The sequence below is a fragment of the Talpa occidentalis genome, unplaced genomic scaffold, assembly GCF_014898055.3.
Source record: "Talpa occidentalis isolate TD23 unplaced genomic scaffold, MPIMG_talOcc4v2.1 talOcc4.7, whole genome shotgun sequence".
Lineage (NCBI taxonomy): Eukaryota > Metazoa > Chordata > Mammalia > Eulipotyphla > Talpidae > Talpa > Talpa occidentalis.
In genome coordinates, this window is record NW_023605083.1 from 75,797,308 (window position 1) to 75,824,218 (window position 26,911).

Consider the following 26,911-nt stretch of genomic DNA (forward strand, 5'->3'; position numbering starts at 1 on the left):
AAGCATAAATAATTTTATTTAACTAAAACAATATAAAGAAGAAATTGTGGACATTTATCAGAGATCTTTTACTGAGGTTATATTAATAATATTGAGCTGTCTATTGCTTAAACTCGGTTATTTGTGGAACATCCAGCCATTTTGCTCATATCAGTTTCTTAAAGTCTTCAATATCTTTATTTTCTGTATATCACTTTGTTTCTTCTCAGTCATAATTCCTCAGTTCATCTCCTTTCCTCCCACTTCTGCTCCCCACCAAGTCAACCTGGATTTCAAACTGCTGGAGCATGGAAGTATATCTTTCATGTAATAGTTGTAATAAATATATTTTTAAAAATGCATTAGTAAATTTTATGTTGAATTGGATAATCACATGGTTCTTATATTTAATAAGCCCTTTGTGCCAGGTTCTATGATAGACATTTTCCATTAAACATACAATTTAATTAGATGTTATTGCCTCCATTTTATTGATTTAAAAAGCTGAGGTTTGGGCCTCCCCGGTGGCCCAGCAGTTGAGCGCTGGGTTGCGAAGCTGTCCGCAGCCTCTGCAGCGCTGGTTTGATTCCCATCTGCTCCCCTGCCACCGGAGGAGGGTCCCACATGGCTGCAGACCTCTCCTGCTGCCCGCTGCTCCCCTCAGCAGTGTGTTTCGGTCCTTCTGCCTGCTCTGCTCCCCGCTCTGGCTCTGGTGAATTCTCTCACCCTCCTGCGCTTCTGACTGTACCCAGTGCTTGTATAAATAAATAAATAAATCTTTAAAAAAAAAAAAAAAAGCTGAGGTTTATGGAGAAATTATGTCCAAGGTCACATAATTACAGTAAAGCTGGTTCATCAAACTCCAAAGTCTACCATGATTACTGCATTACACTTCCTTATATAATGTGGCTTAGAAATGTAAATTTTGGGGCTTCCCTGGTGGTGCAGGCGGTTGAGCACAGCGCTGTGAAACTGTCTGCAGCCTCTGCAGTGCAGGTTTGATCCCAGTCGGCGGGGGAGATACCCACATGGCGTGGCAGACCTCTCATGTCTTGCTGCTGCTCCCCTCAACAGTGTATTTTACTCGGTCTGTGTGTTCTGTTCCCTGCTCTGTCTCTGGTAAATCCTCTCACCCTCCCTCACATTTGGTTGTACCCCGGTTCTTGTATGCATGAATAAATAAATCTTTGGGAAAAAAAAAGATATGTAAATTTTGTTAAAATATCTTAAAACTTAGTACAAGTTTTTACCATTTTTGTATTTCATATTTTATTACCATTTAGATAACACAATTTACTGAAAATCTACTTTATTATATACAAGATTGTATACAGAGAATAATGCCTCCTTAGGACTCAATGGAATGATGCTAACAAAAATCTCTTCCATCTGTTTTCATTATTTATGCATATTAATTTGACATTTTGCATATATTTTTTCACTTTTCTTAAGGTCTAAAATTATTTTGATTATACTATAATGTACAAATATATTCTCAAAAATGCAAGGCACATGTACATTTTTTTTTATTGAGGTAGTGTTCACATAACATAAACGAACCAGTTTAAGCTATATAACTCAGTGGCATTTAAGTGCATTCACAGTGTTGTGCAACCACCATCTCTCTAGTTTCAAAACTTTCTCATCACCACAGAACACATCCATGCTCATTAAGTAATCACTCTTTATTTCCCTCTTGCACTATCCCCGGGCAACCACTAGTTGGCCTTCTGTCTCTATGGATTTGCCTTTTCTGAATATTTCATATAAAGGGAATCATACAATTGTGACCTTTGTGTCTGGCTTCTTCCATTTTATGTAATGTTTTTGAGGTTTATGCAACTTGTAGCCTCTATCAGTACTTCATTCATCTTATGACTGTGTGTATGTGAATACCATAGTTTATTCATTCATTCTTTGGTGGACATTTGGGTTTTTTCCACCTCTTGGTTATTTTGAATAATGCTGCTGTAAACATTCATGTACAAGTTTTTGGGTAGACATACGCTTTCATTTTGCTTGTGTGTGTATGTGTGTATGTGTGTGTATATATATATGTAGAACTACTGGTGTTACTCTGTATTTAATTATTTTGAGGAACTGATACCGTTTCCATAGTGGTTGCACCATTTTACATATTTGCTAGAAATATATGAAATTTTCTGTTTCTCATGTTCAAGTTGCTATAAACTGAATGTTTGTAATCCTCTTCTCCCCCCTGTAAGTCATGTTTTGAAACTTATTTTTTTATTTTTAAATTTTTATTTATGCGTACAAGAGCTGGGATACAGGCCAGGGATGTGGGGAGGTGAGAGGATTCACCAGAGACAGAGTGGGGAGCAGAAAAGGCATATCTACTGAAATACACTGCTGAGGGGAGCAGCGGCCGAGGCAGGAGAGGTCTATTGTGCCATGTAGGTTGCTCTCTGGCAGGCCTGGGATCAAACTTATGCTGCAGAGGCTGTGGATTACTTAATAGCATGGTGCTTAACCCCTTGCACCACCAGGGAGGCCCATGTTTTGAAACTTTAAATCCTAATATAATAGTATTTGGAGATGGAGGTGGGCCTTTGGGAGAGAATTAGAAATACGGAGCGCTCATGATAGGATTAGTGCCTTTGTGAGAAGAGACAGGAAAGAATTTGCTTTCTGTCTGGTCTTCATCATCTGAGCATACAATGGCAAGATTGCCCTCTGCAAATGTGGAAGTGGGCTCTCACCAGACACATCAGATCTACCAGTACCTTGATCTTGAACATCCTAGCCTCTGGAACTGTGAATAATAAACGTGTTGCTTGGGCCTCCCACTCTGTGGTAATTTGTTCTAGCACCCTGAATTGACAAAGATACAAGTACTCTGGCCATTTTTATTTATTTATTTTTAAATTGAATTGTTTGTTCATATGTGTATGAGTCTGTTTCTGATCTTTCTATTCTGTATCATTGTTAAATTTAACTGTCCTTTTTATCAGTTTTTTTTGTTAATCATTTTCTTGCTATCCCTTGTCTATTTTTGTCCCATTAAATTTCCATGTAAAGCTTTACTCGGTTTGTCACATTCCACTAACAAATCTGTTCAGATATTGATTAGTTTGGGGTTCAATTGTATTGAATTTTGCTGAATTTATAGAACAATTAGGAAAACTAAGTATACGATCTAATATACTTACCTACCCTAATACTAAATTTCGAAGGCTAAACCAAACTTGGATTCCCAGAATTAGCATAACTTGGTTTTGTTTTATTATCTCTTTTTTATATTTTTGCATTCCATTTGCTAGTATTTTTAGAGTTTTGCTTCAATATAACAGCAATTGGACTATAAATCTCCTGCATTATTATAATATTTTTTACAGGTTTTCTTATCAAGGTTTTATTAAACTCATAAAATGAGTTGAGAACAGTTCTCCATTTCTTTAAAACACGGAAGATTTTTTTTAAGACCGGCATTTTTTTTTTTTCCTTAAACTTTGGGTAGACTTTGCTGATGAAGCTGTTTGAACCTTATTTTGCTCTGTGGAAGGTTTATACTTATGTGTTCATATTTCTCTAATGGTTATATCATAATGGTTATATGGTTTTTGTTTGCATGGACTATCCTTTTTTTTTTCATTTTACTTTATATTTTTATCCCTCGTTTTACATGTTTTTTAATGAATAAAAAACATGTTTTGGGGGCCTGACAGTCTTTAATAAAAGCACTTAGTTCTCTTCCATGTTATGTGCTTTCTAATATATTTGGATTTAAATCTACTATTTTACTATTTGCTTTCTATTTGTTGTATATTGTCTCTTTTCATTTTCTTCCTCTGTTTTGCCTCCTTGTGGATAGACTATTTAGTAGTATTCTATTATCATTTTGTATTTCCCAGCTATTACTTCTGAGAGTACAATAGGCATCCTTGATTTATCAAATGTAATATAAATTAGCACCTTTATTTCCTCCTGAACAACAGACGATCCTCAGAATATTATAACTATACTGTCCTTTTTGACTCATATACAATTGTTGTTACATCTTTGAATTCTTCTGTAACTTGATGCCACAAAACATTTCACTTTTGCTTCATGGTATCAACACATATGTATTTTCTATGTATTTGCCAATTTTGTTGCTCTCAGTTTTTCTCTGTATCAGTTTCTGTGTATGATCATTATTCTTGTGTCTGAAAATAGCCTTTAGTTTCTTTGCTTTATTGTGGCTCTTTTCATAATAAAATCTGAAAATATCTTCATCTTCATTCTTGAACAATATTTTTACAGGATATAATATTAGGTTGTTTTTATTTTCTTTAGCACTTTAAACTAGCATTCTATTAATATGATCTTCCATTTTTTTTGCTGCAAAGTCAGCTGTATCTGTAATTGTTGCTTTTTTTTTTTTTTAAATAGGTTATCTGTTGTTTTTCCTCATGCTGCTGTTAGATTTTTTTTTTTCTGTCTCAAGTTTTCTGCAGTTTTTCATGAAGCAGTTTTGTGCAGTTTTTCATGGGGATTTTATCTTTTTCTTTTTTGGCTTGATGTTCTTTTTTTTTTTTCCCCTTATGATTTATTTATTTATTTATACAAGCACTGGGTACAGTCAGAAGTGCGGGAGGGTGAGAGAATTCACCAGAGCCAGAGCGGGGAACAGAACAGGGAGGCTGAGAAGAAATACACTACTGAGGGGAGCAGTGGGCATGGCAGAAGAGGTCTGTCGCGCTGCAGAGGCTGCGGGCAGCTTCACAGCCCAGCGCTCAACCGCTGTGCCACCGGGGAGGCCCTGGCTTGATGTTCTTAATAGATCTGAAATAAAAGATTTGATTTTTTTTTTTTTTGACCAGTTTTTAAAATTTCAACCTTTATTTCTTCAAATACCTCTCTGGTTACATTCATTTTCCTCTAATATTTAGGATTCAGATTGTAGGTATCTACACCCATGTTAAAGTCACTATTTTCCTTACCATTCACCATTTTTCATTGTTTTTAATATTTGCATAATTTATTTTTCTAAAGTAATGAATCACTCTTTTCTTCCATATGAAGATCTCATATATTCCTTCCCTATCTTTAAAGCAACCATGCAAATATTATTTTTAATATTTTCACATATTCATGATTATTGATTGAAAGAGGTTAACTAACCTGCCTGAGTTCACATATCTGCCAAGCAACTAAGGTTAAAATTTGAACCAAAGTCCAATTGATTAAATATTTCTTGCTTTTCATTATATGAGTTTATAATTCCTTTTTTCAAAGACTGCTTGTCTTACTTGATTTTTGGACAATAACTGGTTTTCAAAATGGTTTGCATATTAATAAATTTCTTAATCTCCCTTCAAATAACATCCTGTCATTCCACCTATATTTGTTGGAAAAACAGAATCACAAATTCATGAGCCAATAATGACCCCCTTAATAGTTTTACTTTCTAAGTAGAAAAGCAGTGTATACATAGTTTATTCAAAGAGAGGATAGGAATAGAAATAAATAAGAAAGTAATGTCCCAATTCATGAAATCAAGAAAAAAAATCATTGATTGGGTAGACTTGATCATGGAAGAGATTTCAATGTGAGAATTTTTCTTTTACTGTATTCAAGGGTAATGTATATATTTGTTAATGCAAATAAAGAAACTAGTTCTAGTATTTCACATTATGTTTTATCTCGAACAAATCCATTTATAATTTTGTCCATCGTGGTATATTACGTACTGTGATTGAGAACGTTTCTGCTTCTTGCACAGGTTATTTCATTTTTGGCTGCAGTTTTACATAAAAAGGGAACTCGTGAGGATATTGAAAATAACATGCCAGCATTTTTATTAAGAAGTATGAAAAAGGAGCCCACTTCTTCTGCAGCAAAAAAGGTAAGAATACATAGAAATTTTATAACTCTTGAAAGTGGTATTATATAAGCATTTAGAAACTTTTTAACATGACACAATATGTTAAAAATTTAAAACATATGAATTTAAAGACATTATTAAAACATTTGTTTTATAGGCCTAATTTTTGAAGGATTACCAATTTTGTCCTTAAATGAAATATGATTGATTTTCAGAATGGCAACATATAATTTTAGCTTAAACTGTTCTTTAGGTTTCATTCTTTTGCTTGACTGGATTTACATGACTTATTTTGATTAATTTGTTAAATTTCCATGAATATGCATATAAAATTTAATTGAAATTTATTGTATTATTTTCCATATGTAAGAATAAAAAGGAAACAGTTGTACATATCAGAAAAAGTACATGTTTGATATTTAAAGTTGCTTAACACACTAATATGAAAATTATTTCTTTGAAAATATGAAATTAGTTCTTTGAAAAACATTAAAGTTAGAAAGACTAAGGTCTAAGTTTATCTCTCTTTCCATGTGACTGTAGCTGTTCATGTCCATATTCAGTTTTGCAGATGTATTTATAAATACTTTATACATTATTCTTATTAAGAAATTGATAATCCTAATAAAATATTGAGGTGCAAAAAAGTATCCTATACTTATGTATCTGAATGTCATGTCCTCATATCTAGGAAACCAGACAGAAATGAAGATAAATTGATTTTATTTAATTAATTTATTTTCTTACATTATTCTTTTTTGGATAGTATTTAATTTCTTCCCTCGGTAGAAATGTTTCTTCAGTAGTTCTCCCACCACCACAGCACCCATGATCCATTCCCACAGTCTCTTGTACTATTCCTTTCCATTTTGACCCTTCTCCTACCCTCACCCCTACTGTGTGCATCAGATCTATAAGTTTTGTCTTTTTCCTAACCCTTTGTTAGGAAACCCCCCTTGTTTCTGTATATTCCACATGTAAATGAAGCCATGGGATATTTATCTTTTCCTTCTGACTTATTTCACTTAGCATTATCCCTTTCAGCTCCATCCATGTTGCCACAAATGGCATGATATTATCTTTTTTGGTCATTTCGTAGTATTACATTGTGTATATATACCATATCTTCTTGATACAATCATCTGTTTTAGAACAGTTAGGTTGTTTCCATATCTTTGCTTCTGTAAATAGTGCTGCAATAAACTTAGGCATGTGGGTTTCCTTTTAGGTTAGTGTTTCTGTGTCCATTCTGTAGATTCCTAGGAGTAAAATTGCTTGGTCATATGGTAGTTCCATTTTTAGTGTTTTGAGCAATCTTCACACAGCTTTCCATAGTGGCTGGATCAGTGTACATTCCCACCAGCAGTTTAGGAGTGTTCCTGTTTTCACCACATCCTCACCAGCATTTGTTGTTTCTGTTTTTTTTTTTTGGTTTTTTTTTTAATGTGTGCCATTCTCACAGGTGTGAGATATTGTTGCATTGTATTTCTCTGATAAAAAAAATGATGTTTTTCATATGCCTGTTGGCCATTTGCATTTCCCCTTTGTAGAGTGAATTTTTAGATCTTCTGACCATTTTTTGATTGTGTTGTTTCCTTTGTTTTTGTTGTCTAAGTTCCTTATAGATCTTTGTTATCAGTCCCTTATAAGATATGGTGTACAAATATTTTCTCACATTGAGTAGGGTGTCTTTTCCTTTTGGTTGCTGTCTCTTTTGCTGTGCAGAAGCTTTTTAGTTTGATATAATCTCAGTCTTTTATAATTCTCCTTTGTTTTCTTTTGTTCTGGAGATGTTTCTGAAGTTTGCATCATGGAGTGTTTTACCTGTGTTTTCCTCTCTCTATTTTATGGTTTCAGGTCTTACATCCAAGTCTTTCATCCAGTTTGAGTTGATTTTTTGTGTATGATGTGAGATGGTAGTCTAGTTTTATTCTTTTGCATGTGACAGTCGAGTTTTCCCAGCTCCTCGTTCCAGTGTACATTTTTTGCTCCTTTGTCATGTATTAGTTGACTATATATGTGTGGTTCTATTTAAGGGCTTTCAATTTGATTCCATTGGTCTATGTGTCTTTTTTTTTTTTTTCTTTCAGTACTATGTTTTTTTTTTTAATAGCTTTGTAGTGTAGTTTGAAGTCTGAGAGTGTAATGCCTCCATTCTTCCCCCTTTTAGTCAGGAAAGCTCTGGCTGTTTGGGTTTTCCTGTGATTCCATGTGAATTTTAGCTTGTGATTCCATGTGAATTTGTTCCATTTCTTTGGAGAAAGATATTGAAATTTTTATTGGAATCATATTAAATATGTAAATTGCTTTGGATGGGATGCCCATTTTGATAATGTTGATTCCCCTATTCGTGAGCAGGGAATGTCATTCCGTTTCTTTGTGTCTTCTATTTCTTTTAACAATGTTTTATAATTTATATAGTTACTTCACTTCATTTGTTAGGTTTATTTCCAGTTATTTAATTTTTTGGGAGGGTACAGTTATAAATGGGATAGTTTTCTTAATTTTATCCTCTTTAGGGTGATTGTTGAATTTTTGTGTATTGATTTTTAACTTTCTACTTTGCTAAGCTGATTTATAAATGTTTTAATTAGCTTTTCTGTGGATATTTCAGGGTTCTCTATATATTATCATATAATTTGCAAAAAATGATGGCTTTACTTCTAGATTTGGATTTTACTTTGGATTCCTTTTGTCTTTCTCTTGCCTAATTGCTCTAGCTAGGACTTCCAGTATTACATTGCGAAACATTGGTTGAGAAGGATATCCTTGTCTTGTTCCAGATCTTAATGGAAAGGCTTTCAACTTTTCACCATTGAAAATGATGTTAGATGTGGGTTTGGCACATATGACTTTATGTTCCATTACCCCAAGTTTTTCGAAGGCTTTCATGATAAATGGATTTGAATATTATCAAATGCTTTCTCAGCATTTATTGATACAGTCATAAGGTTTTTATTTTTCTTTTTGTTGATGTGAATTATGTTGTTTGTCTGATGTTGAACCATCCTTATGTTCCTGTAATAAATCCCATGGTTTATTATCCTTTTGATGCATTATTTGATGCATTATTATCCTTTTAAATCATGGTTTATTATCCTTTTGATGCATTATTGGATTCAGTTTGCTAAGATTTTATTGAGGAGTTTTGCATCTGTGTTCATTAGGGAGATTGGTCTGTAGTTTCCTTTTTTGTGTTGTCTTTGGTTTTGGTATTACTGTGATGTTGGTCTCATAAAATATATTCGGTGGTATTCCTTCTTTCTCAGTTTTTTGAAAGGGTTTTAGCAGGATAGGCATCTTTGAATGTTTGGTAGAACTTGCTTTTGAAACCATCTGGTCCTGGTCTTTTGTTTTTGGAGAGAGTTTTAATTACTGTTTGAAGTTTCTTGCTTGTAATTGGTTTGTTCAAGTTTTCTATTTCTATGTTGAGGCTTGGGTCAATGTATAATTCTAAGAAGTGGTCAGTCTTGTCTAGATTGTTGAATTTGTTTTCATAGAAATGTTCATAGTAATCTCTAATGATCCTCTGGATTTCTGCTGTGTCTGTTATAATTTCTCTTTTATTTATGATCCTATTATTTGCGTTTTCTACCTCTTTTTCTTTGTGAGTCTAGCTAGAGGTTTGTCTATTTTGTTTATTTTTTCCCAAAGAACCACATTTTGGTTTCATTGATCTTTTGGACTGTTTTTTATTTCTATTTCATTTGTTTCTGCCTTAATTCATATAATTTCCTTTCTTCTACTCTTTTTCTGAGATTTCTTTTGTTCTTTTCTAATTCATCAAGATGGGAAATTAGGTTGTTTCTATGGGTTCTTTCTTGTTTTTTGATGTCAGCTTGTATTACTATATATTTTCCTCTTAAGGCTGCTTTTGCTGTGCCAAGTGTGTTCTGGAAGTGTGAGTCCTCATTATCATTTGTCTCAAGCTATTTTTTATTTCTTCTTTGATTTTTCTCTTAACCCAGGTCTTTCAGGATAGTGTTTCCCACCCCCCCCCATTCTTTTTCCTTTTTCCTTTGATTCTTTGTGTATATGTACCTTTGAGAGTATTGATTTGTTCTTCCATATTGGTTTTTTTTTTTTAAGATTAATTTATTTATTTATACAAGAGCTGGGATACTGGCCAAAGGCATGGGAGGGCGAGAGAATTCACCAGAGACACAGCGGGGAGCAGAACAGGCAAACCGACCAAAAACACTGCTGAGGGGAGTAGTGGGCGAGACAGGAATGGTCGGCCATGCCATGTGGGTTTCTCCTTGGCCATCTGGGGATCAAACTCGTGCTGCAGAGGCTGTGGACAGCTTCACAGCACAGTACTCAACCCGCTGCACCACCAGGGAGGCCCTCTTCCATATTGTTTATTCTATTTCCTGGCTTTTTCCAGAATTTCTTATCTCCTTCATTGATCTCTTTATATCCTGCATTCCTTTGTTTTCTTAAAGTTTCAATATTGATCTTCTGTTTTTTCATTATGTTTATCATAGTATTCTTTTTTTTTTTTTAATATCATAGTATCCTTTTCCTTTTCTGTATCATCTCATATATCTCTGATCTGTTTTTCTGAGTTTTGTATTATTCAAATTCTTGGAGTTTCTTAATTATGGAAATTTTGAATTTTTCATCTGACAAGAAGAAAAATTCTTCCAAGTCACTGTTGCTGAGTTCTGAAGATTGATTTTCATTCTGTGGTATATTTTTCCCCTGAGGACTTGTTTGACCATTTGTGTTTTTCTTTCTCCCCAATTTTGTTTTCAGGTTTACTCTGCAATAGATGGGGTTTCTGCTGAGCCTGAGTCTTTCTCTCCCTCTCTTGTAGGTGTTTACTTGGGTGAGGTATGGGTTGTCCCAGTGAATGGGGCTGGTGAGTGTGACCTCTGGCACCTCCTGCCATCATCTGGGTGGGTGTCTTGGCTGCTGGGGCCACTGATTTTATGAAATTTTGTATTATGGTAATGAAATACTTTCCATAAATTTCAAAGCAGTCTTTTATGCATAAGTGTAATCTGTTATATTGTGTGATGTTCCTATTCATTCATATCAATCAATAGGGCCATTTCAGTGTAAAATTTTGGGAAGTACTGGCTTATAATAATTATTGTTACTTTAAATCTTGTTATATTTGTTATAGCACAAATGCATAAGTGTCAAATTCAATTTGATCCTAAAAAGCATTATGATCCTTTTTTTAAAAAGATTTATTTATTTATGCATACAAGAACTGGGATACAGGCCAGAGATGCTGGTGGGGAGGTGAGAGCATTCACCAGGACAGATTGGGAAACAGAACAGGCAGATTGACTGAAATACACTGCTGAGTGGAGCAGTGGGCAGGAGGGAGAGAGGGAGAGGTCTGCTGTGTCATGTAGGTAGCTCCCTGGTGGGCTGAAGATGGAACTCCTGCTACAAAGGCTGGGGGATAGCTTCATAGTGCTAACACTAAACCCCTTACACCCCAAATCATTATGATTCTTGACGTGTTTTAAGTCTTCAAGAGTTCAAGTACTAAGTTTTTATTTTTAGTCCTGGGTCACTTGTATTTGGTTCTAAATATAGCACAAAGTTACATATGTCTTGTATCACTCATGATGATTAAAAGAGAGGGGAGAGATAGAAAAGAGAGAAAAGTGATATTTTTAACATTTCAATTTAAAATATTTTAGTAAGAATGGGAGAATAGAGAAGGTAAGGTAATTTATTTGATAATGTGATAAAGTATGCTCATAGCTATCTTAATTGTTTTTCTGTCCCTTCCTCCCTCCTTTCTGTCCCCTCCCTTTCTTTATCTACTCCCTCCCCTTCCTGTCCCATTCTTTCCCATACCCTCCCCTACTTAGCACTCTATGTAGTGAAAGGGAATACTGATGTTAGAATTAGCTTCTTTGAAGCAAAGAACTAAGTGATTGGTTCCCCTTTAATTAATTATTGTGCCATTGCTTTTCATCATTCTATCAATTCATCTTTCTGATAATTCATTGCTAGTAGATACATTACAGCTGCTTTTTGTATATTGTTTTGTATTCTGCAACTTTACTGAATTCATTTATTAGATTTAGCAGTTATTTTGAGCCATTAGAGTCATCTGCAAACTGAGATAGTTTTGCTTCTTCATTTCCAATATGGATGCTTTCTTGCCTAATCTATGGTTAGGACTTCCGATACTATGTTGAGTTAAAGTTTCAAAAGTGGGCATCTTTGATTTTGTTCCTGGTTTTAGAGAAAAGTTGTCAGCTTTCTCTCATTGAGTATGATGTTAACTGTTAGCTTGTCAGGTATGTCCTTTATTATATTGTAGTACATTTCTGTGCCCCATTTGTTAAGGGTTTTATTATAAAAGTGTATTGATTTGGGCCTCCTTGGTGGCGCAGCTGTTGAGCACTGGGTTGCGAAGCTGCCTGCAGCCTCTGCAGTGCTTGTTCGTTCCCCGGCCCCTGGGTGAGGGTCCCACATGGTGCGCAGACCTCTCCTGCCGCCTGCTGCTCCCCTCAGCAGTGTACTTTGTCAGTCTGCCTGTTCTGTTCCCCGCTCTAGCTCTGGTGAATTCTCTCACCCTCCCGTGCTTCTGACTGTACACAATGCTTGTATAAATAAATAAATAAAGCTTTTTAAAAAAAGTGTATCGATATTTGTTAAATGCTTTTATTGCACCTGTTGAGATAATCAGGTAATTTTTGTCCTTCATTTTGTTAATGTGTTATATCACATTTATTAGTTTGCATATATTGAACCATCCTTGCATCCCAGGAATTAATCCCACTTGATCATGGTGTATGATCCCTTTATATACTGTTTATTTTTTTATTAATATTTTCTTGAAGATTTTTACATCTATGTTCAACATAAGTATTAACCTTAATTTTCTTTTCTTGTGGTGTTCTTGTCTGCTTTTGGTATTAGGGTAATACTAATCTCATAAAATAAGTTTGAAAGTGTTCCTTCCTTGTATATTTTTTAGAAATATTTGCATTAAATTGATGATACTTCTTTAAATGTTTGGTAGAATTTACCAATGAAGGCATCTTATTCTTTTTTTTGAAAGATTTATTTATTTGTACAAGAACTGGGGTACAGGTCAGAGGCGCGGGAGGGTAAGAGAATTCACCAGAGAGAGTGGGGTGCAGAACAGGCAGATGGACCGAAGACACCAGCTAAGGGGAGCAGCAGGCGAGGCAGGAGAGGTCTGCCACACCATGTGGGTTTCTCCCTGGCCGCCCGGGAATCAAACCCACATTGCAGAGGCTGTGAACAGCTTCATAGCACAGCACTCAACCTGCTGCACCACTGGGGAGGCCCCAAAGTCATCTTATTCTTAACTTTCTTTGTTGGGAGATTTTATCTTTACTGACTGAACCTCCTTACTAGTAAGGTTGATTGTAAAAGGAGTTGGGATTATTACAGGACAGATCAGTGGAACCCTGAAACATGTAAATACTAAACAGAGACATGTCAGGAATCTTGACAAGGACAGGTTTCTTTGGAGGGTTTATTTTATTTAGGTCAGAACACCTTTTTATATAAGCTTAAGAGAGATGGGAGGAGAATGAGTAGAGACTGTATATTGGTAACTCCTGATTAGACAATACACAAAATAGTGCTAAAGAACAGTTCAAAGGAGGAAGACAGTTCACTGTCTATGGGTTCTCAGTCATGTGCCAATAAATGCAAGACCATTCAGGCTCAGGAAACAACAATGGAATTTATTTAACAAGCAGTAGATGTGGTAACAAATAGTTTCTAAGGCCACAAGTGGCTGACTATCTCACTCCAGATAGTGTCTCGAGTGTCTGGTAGTTCCAAACAAAGGCCACTCATGCTAGATGGTGCTGTTCTATCAATGAGGGCCTGGAGCTGGTGGCACACTGGTCAGCAGTGTATCAGAATACAAATCACAGTGGCAGTTGGATGTGCTCACAGATGAGGCTGCTGAGGTGATACCACAGTCTGAAGGCCAGGCTGGACAGCGCTGGACTTAGGACAGGACAACAACGGAGGCAACAGCACTGGGAGGCTGTGCCAAATGACCAGAAGCAGTGACAGGTCTCAAAGGTGACTGGAAACAGTGTGCTGGTTACCTGTCAGCAGTGCTACAGTTCTTTGTGAGCTATTGGTATGAATCAACAGCCAACAGTCTTCAAGACACCAGGCCAAAAGCAGTGATGCTCCTTGCAGGTGATGTCAGAGGCAGAGCCAGAGTCAGGTGCAGCAGCTTGGTCTCTGTAAAGGTCTGTGGAGTCTGGAGTTCTATACAGGCAGGTCTGTGGAATCCAACAGAGATTAAGTCACCCTCTCAATGCGGCTTCTCTTGAAGGCCATCTGCAGAATCCCTCTTCTTTGGAAGCCAGGAGAGAATCCTCCTTTCCTCAGTTGCTGCAAGCAGAGGGAATCAATCTAGCTCTTGCTCTGCCTTCTGTCCTTTTTCAGGGTCCCCCACCCTACAAACCTGATGGGACCATTTTCTACTCTAATTGTCTGATTGTTGCAGCTGGCCTTAGTTGGACCAGCTGCTGCCCCTTCAGCAGGAGACAGTTACAACAATGCAGGGTGTGGGGAGGACCTGTAGTAGCACTGGGACATGGGTCTCAGCCACTGTAGTGTGGGCTCTGCCACGGACCTACTATGTTGGCCTGGCACTGCACAGGCCTTTCTGCCTGTGGCTCCAGGGAGCTGCAGTGCTGAAGCAGCCCCAGCAGAGCTCAACACTCCTACAAGCAGCCTGGACCAGGAGCTATGGAGCTTGGGGTTTGCATCCACTGCTGGAGCTTGCTCTGGCATGTGGTGACTTTGTTACTGTAGCCCCCGGATGCCCCAGTGTGGTATGTTGGGGGGATTCCACTGCCAGCCACTTTAGGAACTGACTGGAGGCAGTGAATTCTGTGGACAGAGAGGGCCCCAGCAGGTACCCTCACACTGGGGTGAATGTCAGGTGGGGAAACACCCTCCAATTCTGGCTTTTTTTTTTCTTTTTTCTTTTTTTAATTTTTATATTCTTCATATAATTGCAACCCCCTTATTTTGACCCCAGTGCCTCATTTCCCCACCCCCCACCCCCGATAGTGTGTCTCTGATTCATAGTTGTTTGTTGATTTTGATTAGTATATGTTTTATGGTTTCAGGTCTTATGTCTAGTTCTTTAATCCATTTTGAGTTGACCATAAATCTGTGGGTTTATTTTTGGGTTTTCTGTTTGGTTCCATTGGTCCATGTGTCTGTTCTTGTTCCAATACCATGCAGTTTTGATTATTATAGCTTTGTAGTATAGTTTGAAATCTGGGCAAGTGATGCCTCCATTCCCTTCTTTTTTTTTCAGGAGGGTTTTGGCTATTTGGGGTTTTTGGTGGCTCCATATGAATTTCATCAATATTGTTTCTATTTCTTTGAAGAATGACGTTGATATTTTAATTGGAATAACATTGAATTCTGTAGCTTGCTTTTGGTAGGATGGCCATTTTGATAATGTTAATTCTTCCGATCCATGAGCAGGGGATGTCTTATCATTTCTTTGTGTCTACTTCTATTTCTTTTAACAGTGTTTTATAGTTTTCTTTGTATAGGTCCTTTACTCCTTTTGTTAGGTTTATTCCCAAGTATTTGATATTTTTTGTTTCAATAATAAAAGGAACGGTTTTCTTGATTTCTTCTTCAGATTTATTGTTTGTGTATAGAAAGACTATTGATTTTTGTGTGTTGATTTTGTATCCTGCCACTTTACTAAACTGATTGATTAGTTTAATTAGTTTTTCTGTGGAGTTTTTGGGGTTCTCTATGTAAATTATCATATCTTAAACTAACAGCTAGAGTTTGACTTCTTCCTTGCCTATTTGGATTCTTTTTATGTCTTTGTCTTATTGCTCTGGCCAGGACTTCTAGTATTATGTTGAAAAGCATCTGTGAGAGTGGACATCCTTGTCTTGTTCCAGATCTTAATGGGTATGCTTTCAGCTTGTCACCATTGAGAATGATATTGGCTGTAGGGTTGTCATATATGGCCTTTATGATGTTGAGGTATGTTCCTTGTATCCCGAGAATTTCAAGGACCTTTGTCATAAATGGGTGTAGTACTTTGTCAAATGCTTTTTCAGCATCTATGGATATTATCATATGGTTTTTATATTTCACTGATGCAAAAATCCTCAACAAAATCCTTGCCAACAGAATCCAACAGTGCATCCATAAGATAATTCACCACAACCAAGTAGGATTTATTCCAGAGACACAAAGATGGTTCAACATCCGAAAATCAATCAATGTAATCCAACACATCAACAATTCTGGCATTTTTAAGAGGAGCACAGACTGCACCCTGCACATGCTGGCCAGTGAGCTGGGAAACCATGGCTGCCATTAAGCCTCCCAGTGCTGCTCGGGAGGCAGGCATTCCTGGCTTCTGTAAAGTTGCTCATGCCCTACATGGTCACTGTTACACTAAAGATCATTGTTGTAAAGGGAAGTGAGGTAATGGGGGAAAGCTAGAGTGAGGGAGATAGAGTTAAGGGAAAGGTTTCTTTGTATTTTATTTTTTTTTAAACTTTTTTTATTAAAGCTTTATTTATTTATTTATACAAGCACTGGGTACAGTCAGAAGCGCGGGAGGGTGAGAGGATTCTCCAGAGCCAGAGCTGGGAGCAGAACAGGCAGACTGATGAAATACACTGCTGAGGGGAGCAGCGGGCAGCAGGAGAGGTCTGCGCGCCATGTGGGACCCTCGCTGGCGGCCGGGGATCAAACCGAACTGGCACTGCAGAGGCTGCGGGCAGATTCGCAGCCCAGCGCTCTACTGCTGCGCCACCGGGGGATGCCCTGTATTTTCTTTTTTAACCCTGGGAAATATTGGAACATGTTTGCTTGTAGATGAATAGACCAAGGAAAAGTTAATCATGTAGGTGAGAAAGGGAAATTTTGTCAGCACTGACTTTAGGTTGGCAAGAAGTAATGGGAGCCACTATATAAGTCTAGGGGTTGTCTTTAATGAGAACATGGACAGTTCATGGTGACAAGCAGGAAAACAGAATATATGGAAATGAATAAATTTATTTATTGATATAATGGTAAGCAAGGTAGAGGTTTTCTTTTAATTGCTTTGATTTGCAGTGAATCTTCCAAGTCTTCAACTGGCAGTATTTGAGAGAAAGAGAGGAAATGGATTAGGGAAATTAAAAAAGAAAGCAAGCTCCAGAAGACCATAAATTTCAAGAAAAATACCTGGCCAGCTTTGCTTATTTGTTTTGCCCACCAAGCCCTTGAAAAGATGATACTGTTTTATCTATTTTTGAGACTTGCTTCTCTCTTATCTCTCAACTCCTTAATAAGGGTGAGGATCGGGGAGGGGGATTATAAAACTTAGCTCTTCATTTGGACAAGGCTAGGTGTTGATTTTGTCCTAGGAAAAAGACAAGGAAACCACAACTATTTTTTGATGATCTTCTATGTCCAGCTATATCTAACTACACAACTGTATGTAGTCTTATTAACACTAGTGTCAAAAATGAAAGAATAGTTCTACAGGTAATTTTCATTTTCAAAAATTATATCAGGATATTTTCCTTCTTCTTTTAGATTTTCTTAATAGTTGCTCCTCTTTCTGTTCTCTACAACTGGAGGGATGAATTGGACACCTGGGGATATTTCAGAGTCTCTGTTTTACATGGTAACAAAAAGGAAAATGAACTGATTCGTGTGAAGCAGAGAAAATGTGAAATTGCTCTAACGACTTATGAAACACTGCGCTTATATCTGGATGAACTTAACAGGTAATGGGAGTCAAAACATTAAATACTATGTGTACATTAATTATGTTTATATTGTGATTTTTCAGTCCAATCTCTGGATGGTCTTTAGCATGATTTAATTCCATTTCAGAATTACTGAAATAGTTTATAATGATTATTTTCTGAGGAAAAACCTGCATCAGAGTTTCCATAGTTTCTTATTCTATTTTCTCTATTACTTCAACAAACAATGCCTATCAAAGAATAAGTCTGTCCTAAAACTCATGTAAATTTTTTAAAAGGATTTGTTTGTTTGTTTATTTGTTTATTTATTCATACAAGCACTGGGAACATTTAGAAGCTTGGAGGGTGAGAGAATTCACCAGAGCCAGAGCAGGGAACAGAACAGGCAGACCGATGAAAAACACTGCTGAGGGGAGCAACGGGCGAGACAGTTGAGGTCTGTCGTGCCATGTGGGACTCTTGCCTGCAGCTGGGGATCGAACTGGCGCTGCAGAGGCTGTGGGCAGCTTCGCAGCCCAGCGTTCAACCACTGCACCACCAGGGGAGGCCTACATGTAAAATTTTTTATAGCTATGGTACCTTGAGACTAAGAGTGATTTTCATGAATGATTTTAATTATGTTGTGAATGTAGAGTGACAAAATTTACATACGCATATTGACAACCACTGTTTCAGGTCTGCAAGTATCCAAAAGAAATAAACTGGTTTGTGACCTGACTGGGCTATTTTGTGAAGAAGGGATTAGTATGCAGGAGACATATTAGTTAGATCACATTAGATCTGTTGAGCAGATCTCCCCAATTTCTGGAGACTTCTGGTGCACTGGTTCCTAGCTTTTTCTTTTTAATTTTATGTTTACATTGTTGTTCATTTTCATACAGTGTTTGATTTCTCCTCTTAGGTGTTGTCCTCATAAAATTCCCACCACCATCACACAGTGGAACTTTGTGCTCTTCCCTCTGTTTTGATCCCTTCCCCCCCCAGCCCCGATGAATGTCTCCAATTTATAGTTTGACTGCTAGTTTTGTCTTTTTTTCCCTCATCCCTTGTATAGTTTCCCTATGTTCCTAGTATAAGTGAAACCATACAATATTTTTCTTCTTTCTTCTGACTCATTTCACTGAGCATAATCCCTTCCAGCTCCATCCATGTTGCTGTGAATGGCATGAGTTTCTCTTTTTTGATTGCCGAGTAGTAGTCCATTATGTATAGATACTACATCTTCTTGATCCAGCCATCTATTTTTTGGGCATTTGGGTTGTTTCTGGGTTTTACCTATTGTAAATAGTGCTGCAATAAACATAGGGGTACAGATACTCTTTTTTGAATCAATGTTTTTGTGTCCTTTGGGTAGATTCCTAGGAGTGGAATTGCTGGATTATATGGTAGATCCATATTTAGTAATTTGAGGGTCTTCCACACAGCTTTCCATAATGGTTGGACCTGTTTGAATTCCCACCAGCAATGTAAGAGGGAGCTTTTTTCTCCACATCCTTGCCAGTATTTGTTATTGGTTTTTAAATTTATTTTATTTTATTTTAAATATTTTATTTTATTTTTTAAAATTTTTATTTTTTTATATTATACATCATTGTTCATTTTTAAACAATATTTGCTTCTCCCCACCCCCTCAGGTGTAGTCCCTATAGAATTTCCTTCACCAATTTACCCATGCACCATCACCTCAGTCCCCTGTGCTCTTCCCGTGTACCCTCTGGTCCCTCTCCCTCCTCCTCCCCTGCAGTATGTCTCTAATTTATAATTGTCTGATTTATAATTGCTTTGTTGTATTTTGTACTGTTACTATTTTTTTACACTGATGTCTTATTTGGTTCTCCTATATCCTTACTATAAGTGAAACCATCCGATATTTTTCCAATGGGGCCCATTCTTACTGGTGTGAGATGATATCTGTTGTGGTTTTGATTTGCATTTCCCTGATTGTAAATGATGGTGAGGTTCCCAGCTTTTAAGAGTTCAGTAATATGAATCAGATTACTTCTTGACTTTCTCCACTACTCACATATAGGGTGTTATTTTTTCCACTTTTATCTTGTTCATCTTCTTCCCCGTTTTTAAAATTTTGTGGGTTTTTCCTCCTCTTTCTCTTTGTTCTTAAGGGAGTCTACCTATCTTTACATCCTTTTTTCTCCATGTACATTGTGTGTGGCAATTTAACTAATATAATAGTTGAGAATCCTATGGAATCATCAGAGTAAAGAAAGGGAAAACTACAAAACTTTGGAAGAGGCTCTGTGAAAGTTATGCAGATAAGAAAGGTAGAGTTTCTCCCATGTTTTCCTACTTTTTCCTCACTTTATAGTTTGGAATGGTCAGCTATAATTGTGGATGAAGCTCATAGAATCAAGAATCCAAAGGCTAGAGTGACAGAAGTGATGAAAGCTTTAAAATGTAAAGTCCGCGTCGGTCTCACTGGAACCATTCTTCAAAACAACATGAAAGAACTGTGGTGTGTTATGGACTGGTGAGAGAAAATATTTTATACTTTTTGGGAAACTTAAGTAATACTTCTTTAATGTTGCCTGTTTGCTTATTTATAGTTTCTGAAAAAAGTTATTCATTTATAGAAGTTTTTGATTCCAAACACAATATACCAGAGTAGAATCACATGAAAAATCTACCTCTGTGTATTATTTCTAGTCCCTAAAGAAGATAGCTTAGCTAATTTATAATTACATCCTTTTCTTATGGTTAATTACTGAAATTGTCATTAAGAAGATCATTCTTGTTTTGTTATTGTTATCGTTATTATATTAAACAGTGACTTACAAGTTTTTATAGCAAAGAGATAATTTCATTGTTTTTATAAAGGGCTGTGCCAGGACTTTTAGGTAGCAGGAGTCACTTCAAGAAGCAATTTTCTGACCCAGTAGAACATGGTCAGAGACACACAGCCACAAAAAGAGAACTAGCTACAGGCCGAAAGGCCATGCAAAGGCTTGCAAAAAAGATGTCCGGATGGTTTCTCAGGCGTACCAAGACGCTTATCAAGGATCAGTTGCCTAAGAAGGAAGACCGGGTGAGAACTACATTGGTCTATATTATTAATTTCTTCTTGTGTTTTAATCTTTTTTTTTTTTAAGATTTATTTATTTATTCATACAAGAGCTGGGGAACAGGCCAGAGATGCAGGGACCAGAGACAAAGTGGGGAGCAGAACAGGGAGATTGACCGAAGTACACTGCTGAGGGGAGCAGTGGGTGAGTCAGGAGAGGTCTGCTGTGCCATGTGGATTGCTCCCTGGCCGGCCGGAGATTGAACTGTGCTGCAGAGGCTGCGAACAGCTTCATAGGTTGCGTCTTAACCTCTTGTGCCACCAGGGAGGCCCCTTGTATTTTAATCTTGAAAAAATTTTCTTTTTGAGGGGAAATCTCTCTCCTGTGGTATTTTAGGATATAATTTTTTTGCCTTTTACTTAGTGTTAAGCAGATTTTTGGAAAACTTCGAGCCCAGTTGTTTTCCTTACTGACTTTACTAACCTGTTAGTTTACATTAAACTCTTATTTTAGTACAAGAAGATTTTTGATATAATTCTACCTCAGTGAAGAAAAAAGAGCTTCTCTTTCTAATGTATTTTCTGTGCATACTTAGTCCTTTCTATCCTGCTCTTGTCTGTAACCAGTATATTCTTTGGTACCCTAATTCTAGCTCTAGGATCAAAGTGGTTAGATATTTTTATTGTAGAATTTTTTCTAATAGAATGCTATTTGCGGTTACATGACTAGTCTAATTTTAAGATTTTATAGGAAATCTACAATTCTGTTGTTTAAGAAAATTTGAAGAGTTTAACTTAATAGTATTTTTAAAGTAGTGTATTCATTATTTTTTACACTTCTTAATCTTGTGGTTCTTTTAACTTAGGCAATAGAAAAAAGTTCTATAAATTACTATTAAACTAAATCTAATTTAGTTTAGGATATACTATTATTACTTTGAAGGGAAAAACTGATGTTTATATAAAAGTTGGGGAAATTGATACAAGGTTGACTTTTTGAGCTAAACAGAATACACTATTGAATTGAAGTAATATATGAACTCCTATCTTTTACAATACTTTGTGTGGGTTTATGTATTCTATTTAGTTGTCTATAACAGAAGGAATCATGAACCATAAATATGAGAACAGAGAGTTGTACAAAGGGATTTAGCACTTGAGCTCTAAATCAAATACATGGATTTATATCCTAGTTCTCTTACATGTGAGTTTTGTGACCTTGAATAGTTTGCTAAGTCTTTCAACTTTGGTTTCTTTATCTTTTAAATAAAAATGATGATTATAGTCCTTGTGTCATGTGGGAGCTCTAAATTATAGTGTTCAATAAATGTTATTACATGTTTAATAATAACTTTGTAAAATAATCAGAAATAAATTTAACCAAGGATATGAAAGATCTGTATACACATAGCTTTTTTTTCATATTTTGATTCCTTTTAATTAAAAAAAACTTTGAGACTTATTTGAAAATAAAATTATAATTCTTTATAGTTTAGGGTAGTGGCAAGGGATAGAATTGGGAGAAATTGTCATCATGATGTGTCTCAAAGACAAATTAATGCATTAGCAATTTTCACTGTTACAATATATGAAATAGATGATTATTGTAATAAAAGATTCTAATAATTACTTTGTGTTTTATCTTGGCAGATGGTGTATTGTTCGCTTACAGATTTTCAGAAAGCTGTCTATCAGACAGTATTAGAATCAGAAGATGTGACTTTGATACTTCAGTCTTCTGAGCCTTGTACATGCAACAGTGGTCGAAAAAGGCGAAATTGCTGTTATAAGGCAAGTGATTCAAAGATAGTGTTGCTTCTTTACTATCTTGCTTTTGATTACATAGTACTCTATTTAGTGATAGAGTAAATAGCAGATAAAATAACTTTTCCACAGACAATTCTTAACTCTCAAAGCCATAATTTAATAAATAAGAATAGTTTTTAATAGCGCATAGTAAACAAAACAAAATACAATATTCAAATGGCCTTAAAAAAATAAACAGTCCTTGAAAGTAGTTGTAATTGATAGGCTTCATTTTGACTTTTATTGGGAAGTATTGTACTTTGATCTTAAAATTTTATTTTAAGGAAGTTTCTAATTATCGACTAATAGTAAACTTACTTCATCCGTGATAGCAGGCTTAAAATATTATGATATGATATATAGTGTTAATGTAATAGAAACTGTGTATTAATACATTATTGTTTTTTAATTTAAATACAAATATTTATTTATACTTTTATCTAAATTTCCTGCCCTTTTTGTATCTATTTTATCATCAGCATATCCATGTACCCTAAATAAGTATTTATCCAGAGTAATGTTTATGCCATTTCTCATTTAATTTTTTGCTTTTAACCACTTCACTCTTTTGTTATAATCCAATTTCATCGAAAACCTTGAAATGTAAACGTGGGGAAAGAGTAGAGACTTCCATGTAACCCTGCTATTGTATCTTAGAACCTCCTAGAGCAGCATTTCTATCACTGACTATCCTGGGGATAAATACTACAATACTACTCTTTTATTAAAAACATCATTGTATTATGATTCACCAAAAGTATGATTCCACATTCTTGTTTCATGGATATTTTGTATAAATAGATGACCATCATTTTCTCAGAATTTATTATGGCCAATAGTAACCAAATAATAAAATTATAATATGTTTTGTGATGTATGTAGTTACATAACCATGATAATCCTTTATTTGGGTTTTTAAATCTGTATTTTTCTGGTTGCAGACCAATTCGCATGGTGAAACAGTGAAAACCTTGTATTTCAGTTACCTTGCAGTCCTTCAGAAGGTAGCTAACCATGTTGCACTGCTGCAGACTGCTAGCACCTCCAAGCAACAGGTTTGGGTTGACTTTTACATTCTTTGTGATGCTATTATGCTGTTTGGTATGAATACTTTCTATATGGTATAACATTTCTTAGCCAAATATATTTAATTTTTTTATATGCAATTCAACAGTAAAACTTGACTTGTTCTTTTTTGAATTTAAGTGTTAAAGAGTATAAATGCATGTAGGTTTTTGACCACATGAGAAATGTTAAGGTTAAATTAAAGCAGTCATTTCTTTATGCCTCTAATAATGTTCATATGTTTATTTTTTTCACATCTTTTGGTAAAATCACTAAACTAGATATTTGATGAGGTGGTTCTGTTCCACCAATAACATGTCTGATTACATTTATTGAATATATTAAGAAGAGGATTTTTAATAATCTATTTATTAAATATTGGGAATGTTTTTCAAACAAATCAGAAATTTAAAAGTTTAGGCATAAATACAATCATTTACTTTGATTATTTCCATTGTATTTTATATTTTATTTTATTTTATTTATTTTTTAAGATTTATTTATTTATTTATACAAGCACTGGGTACAGTCAGAAGTGCGGGAGGGTGAGAGAATTCACCAGAGCCACAGTGGGGAACAGAACAGGCAGACTGACGAAATACACTGCTGAGGGGAGCAGCAGGCACGGCAGGAGAGGTCTGCTGCGCCATGTGGGACCCTCGCCAGTGGCCGGGGATCAAACCGGCGTTGCAGAGGCTGCGAGGCAGCTTCGCAGCCCAGCATTCAACCGCTGCGCCACCAGGGGAGGCCCTGTATTTTATATTTTAAAGCACATTGTAAGTAAAAAAACCTTTCTTAAAGCTTTTTAATTTAATGATATATTTTTTGTGGTATAGTTCATAGCTGTTTAAAAGCAAATTTAAAATCTTAATAAGAATTTAATGTTTTTTGAACTGTTGTTTGCTTTTGGACGCATATTTGGCTCTTTGTTTTGGGAATTTTTAATAAGTAGTAATAAAAATTATAGCCATTGTCATCTCATGACTAATCAGTCATGGGATTAACATGTCAGTTTAAGGTTTTCTGTATTTTGAGTCTGACTTAAGAGAAGGCAAAATCTTCAAAGTAATATGTTCTTTCTAAATGGATATTTTCATATGTAATTTCAATATATAAATGTTAAAATGTGTTGTACTGAAATTTGTTTTGTTCTAAATTTTCCTCTTAAGGAAACACTTATCAAAAGGATTTGTGAACAAGTATTTTCTAGATTCCCAGACTTCGTGCAGAAAAGCAAAGATGCTGCTTTTGAAACACTTTCTGATCCAAAATACAGTGGAAAAATGAAAGTAAGTGTTCTTCTTTCAGGTTGTGTATGTACATGGGATGATACACAAACTATTTATTAAATTCTGTGGCAGGGAAACCAACTACTTAATTATTCAGAAGAAATGGTGGCTGAATACAACTGGTGTAATATCAGCATTTACTGACCTGCTATAAATCCTGAATATGGTAGATTCTCAATTAGTAGTTACATCGAGTCTACCTCAAACTTTCCTTATTGATGTATTGGATTTATGTCTTCTTAAAATATATATGCTATTGCCACATATATTATAGCTTAGCTTCTCTGCAAATGTTTAAGGTAATAATCTACCAAAAATACAAATGCTAATGCCAAATAGGAGAGGAGGTAGGTAGTAACTCAGATTTAGAGAAAGGAACTTTTTGAAGAGTTCACAGTTGGGCAAGACGTGTATTAAATATGAATAAACTACTTGTTTTGTTAGAGAGCACCAAAAAAACAGAGACTGATAGTTATAACCTATGGATATATTTTTTTTTTTTGTTTTTTTTTTTTTGAGCATTTTTTTTTTATTAGATAATAAATTTTATTGTTATATTCCCCATACAATTGCAGCGCCCCCATTCTGACCCAATCCCTCCCCTCCCGCCCCTGCCCCCCTAAAAGTGTCTCTGGTACATAGTTTTTGTTGATTTTTTTCACTTTCTTATACTTATTCATTTTCCTGGTCCTTATTTAAGTTTTCTAGATTCCTGCTATGAGTGAGACCATCCGGTATTTTTCTTTTTCTTTTTGCCTTATTTCGCTGAGCATGAGATCCCTTCCAGCGCCATCCATGTTGCTGCAAACTGCATGTGTTTATCTTTTTTGAATGCTGAGTAATATTCCATGGTATATATGTACCACATCTTCTTGATCCAGTCATCTATTTTTGGGCATTTGGGTTGTTTCCAAAGCTTAGCTATTGTAAACAGTGCTGCTATAAACATAGGGGTGCAGGTGTTCTTTGGAATTGATGTTTCTGTGTCCTTTGGGTAAATACCTAGGAGTGGAATTGCTGGATCATATGGAAGCTCTATGTTTAGTAGGTCCAGAAATCTCCACACAGCTTTCCACAGTGGTTGGACCAGTTTGCACTCCCACCAACAGTGCAGAAGAGTTCCTTTTTTCTCAACACCCTCGCCAACACTTGCTGTTGCTAGTTTTTTTAATATGTGCCATTCTCACTGGTGTAAGATGGTATCTCATGGTAGTTTTGATTTGCATTTCCCTGATGACAAGTGATGTTGAACATTTTTTCATATGCCTGTTGGCCATTTGCATTTCCTCTTCAGAGAAGTTTCTTTTTAGCTCTTCTGCCCATTTTTTGACTGGATTATTTTCTTTGTTGTTGTTGAGTCTCATCAGCTCTTTGCAGATTTTTGTGATCAGTCCTTTATCATTAGTGTTGGGTGCAAAAATGTTCTCCCAGTTGGTGGGGTTTCTCTTAGTTTTTGTTATTGTCTCTTTTGCTGTGCAGAAGCTCTTTAATTTGATGTAGTCCCAGCTGTTTATCTCGCCTTCACTATCACTGCTTTGGGTGATGTGTCTGTAAAGATGTCTTTGATATGCAAATCACGTATGTGTTTCGCCTATATTTCCTTCTATATATTTTTATGGTTTCAGGTCTTATGTCTAATTCTTAATCCATTTTGAGTTGATTTTGTGTATGGTGTGAGGTAGTGGTCAAGCTTCATTCTTTTGCATGTAGCGACCCAGTTTTCCCAGCACCATTTATTGAACAAACTTTCTTTGCTCCAATGCATAGTGTTTGCTCCTTTGTCAAAGATTAGTTGACCATAAATCTGTGGGTTTATTTCTGGATTTTCTATTCGATTTCCATTGGTCTGTATGTCTGTTCTTGTTCCAATACCATGCAGTTTTGATGATTATGGCTTTGTAGTAGAGTTTTGAAGTCTGGGAGTGTGATGCCTCCATTCCCTCTTTTTTTTTTCAGGAGAGCTTTGGCTATTCGGGGTTTTTGTGATTCCATATGAATTCATCAATAATTGTTCTATTTCTTTTGAAGAATGACATTGAATTTTGATTGGAATAGCATTGAATCTGTATATTGCTTTGGAAGGATGGCCATTTTAATAATGTTTATTCTTCCAATCCATGAACAGGGGATATCTCTCCATTTCTTTGTGTCTTCTTCTATTCTTTTAACAGTGTTTTATAGTTTTCTTTGTATAGGTCCT

At 35.8% G+C, this 26,911-nt stretch overlaps 1 protein-coding gene across 1 annotated transcript in view; it reads left to right on the top strand.

The window, feature by feature from the left end:
* Positions 1 to 26,911, top strand: part of ERCC6L2 (ERCC excision repair 6 like 2) — a 135,931-nt gene that overhangs the window by 14,517 nt on the left and 94,503 nt on the right. Inside the window, exons 3-9 of the mRNA XM_037494857.2 lie at positions 5,705 to 5,827; positions 17,360 to 17,553; positions 19,859 to 20,020; positions 20,368 to 20,575; positions 22,202 to 22,342; positions 23,299 to 23,412; positions 24,592 to 24,711. Of these exons, the coding sequence (XP_037350754.1) occupies positions 5,705 to 5,827; positions 17,360 to 17,553; positions 19,859 to 20,020; positions 20,368 to 20,575; positions 22,202 to 22,342; positions 23,299 to 23,412; positions 24,592 to 24,711 (1,062 nt within the window). The remainder of the gene's footprint in view (positions 1 to 5,704; positions 5,828 to 17,359; positions 17,554 to 19,858; positions 20,021 to 20,367; positions 20,576 to 22,201; positions 22,343 to 23,298; positions 23,413 to 24,591; positions 24,712 to 26,911) is intronic.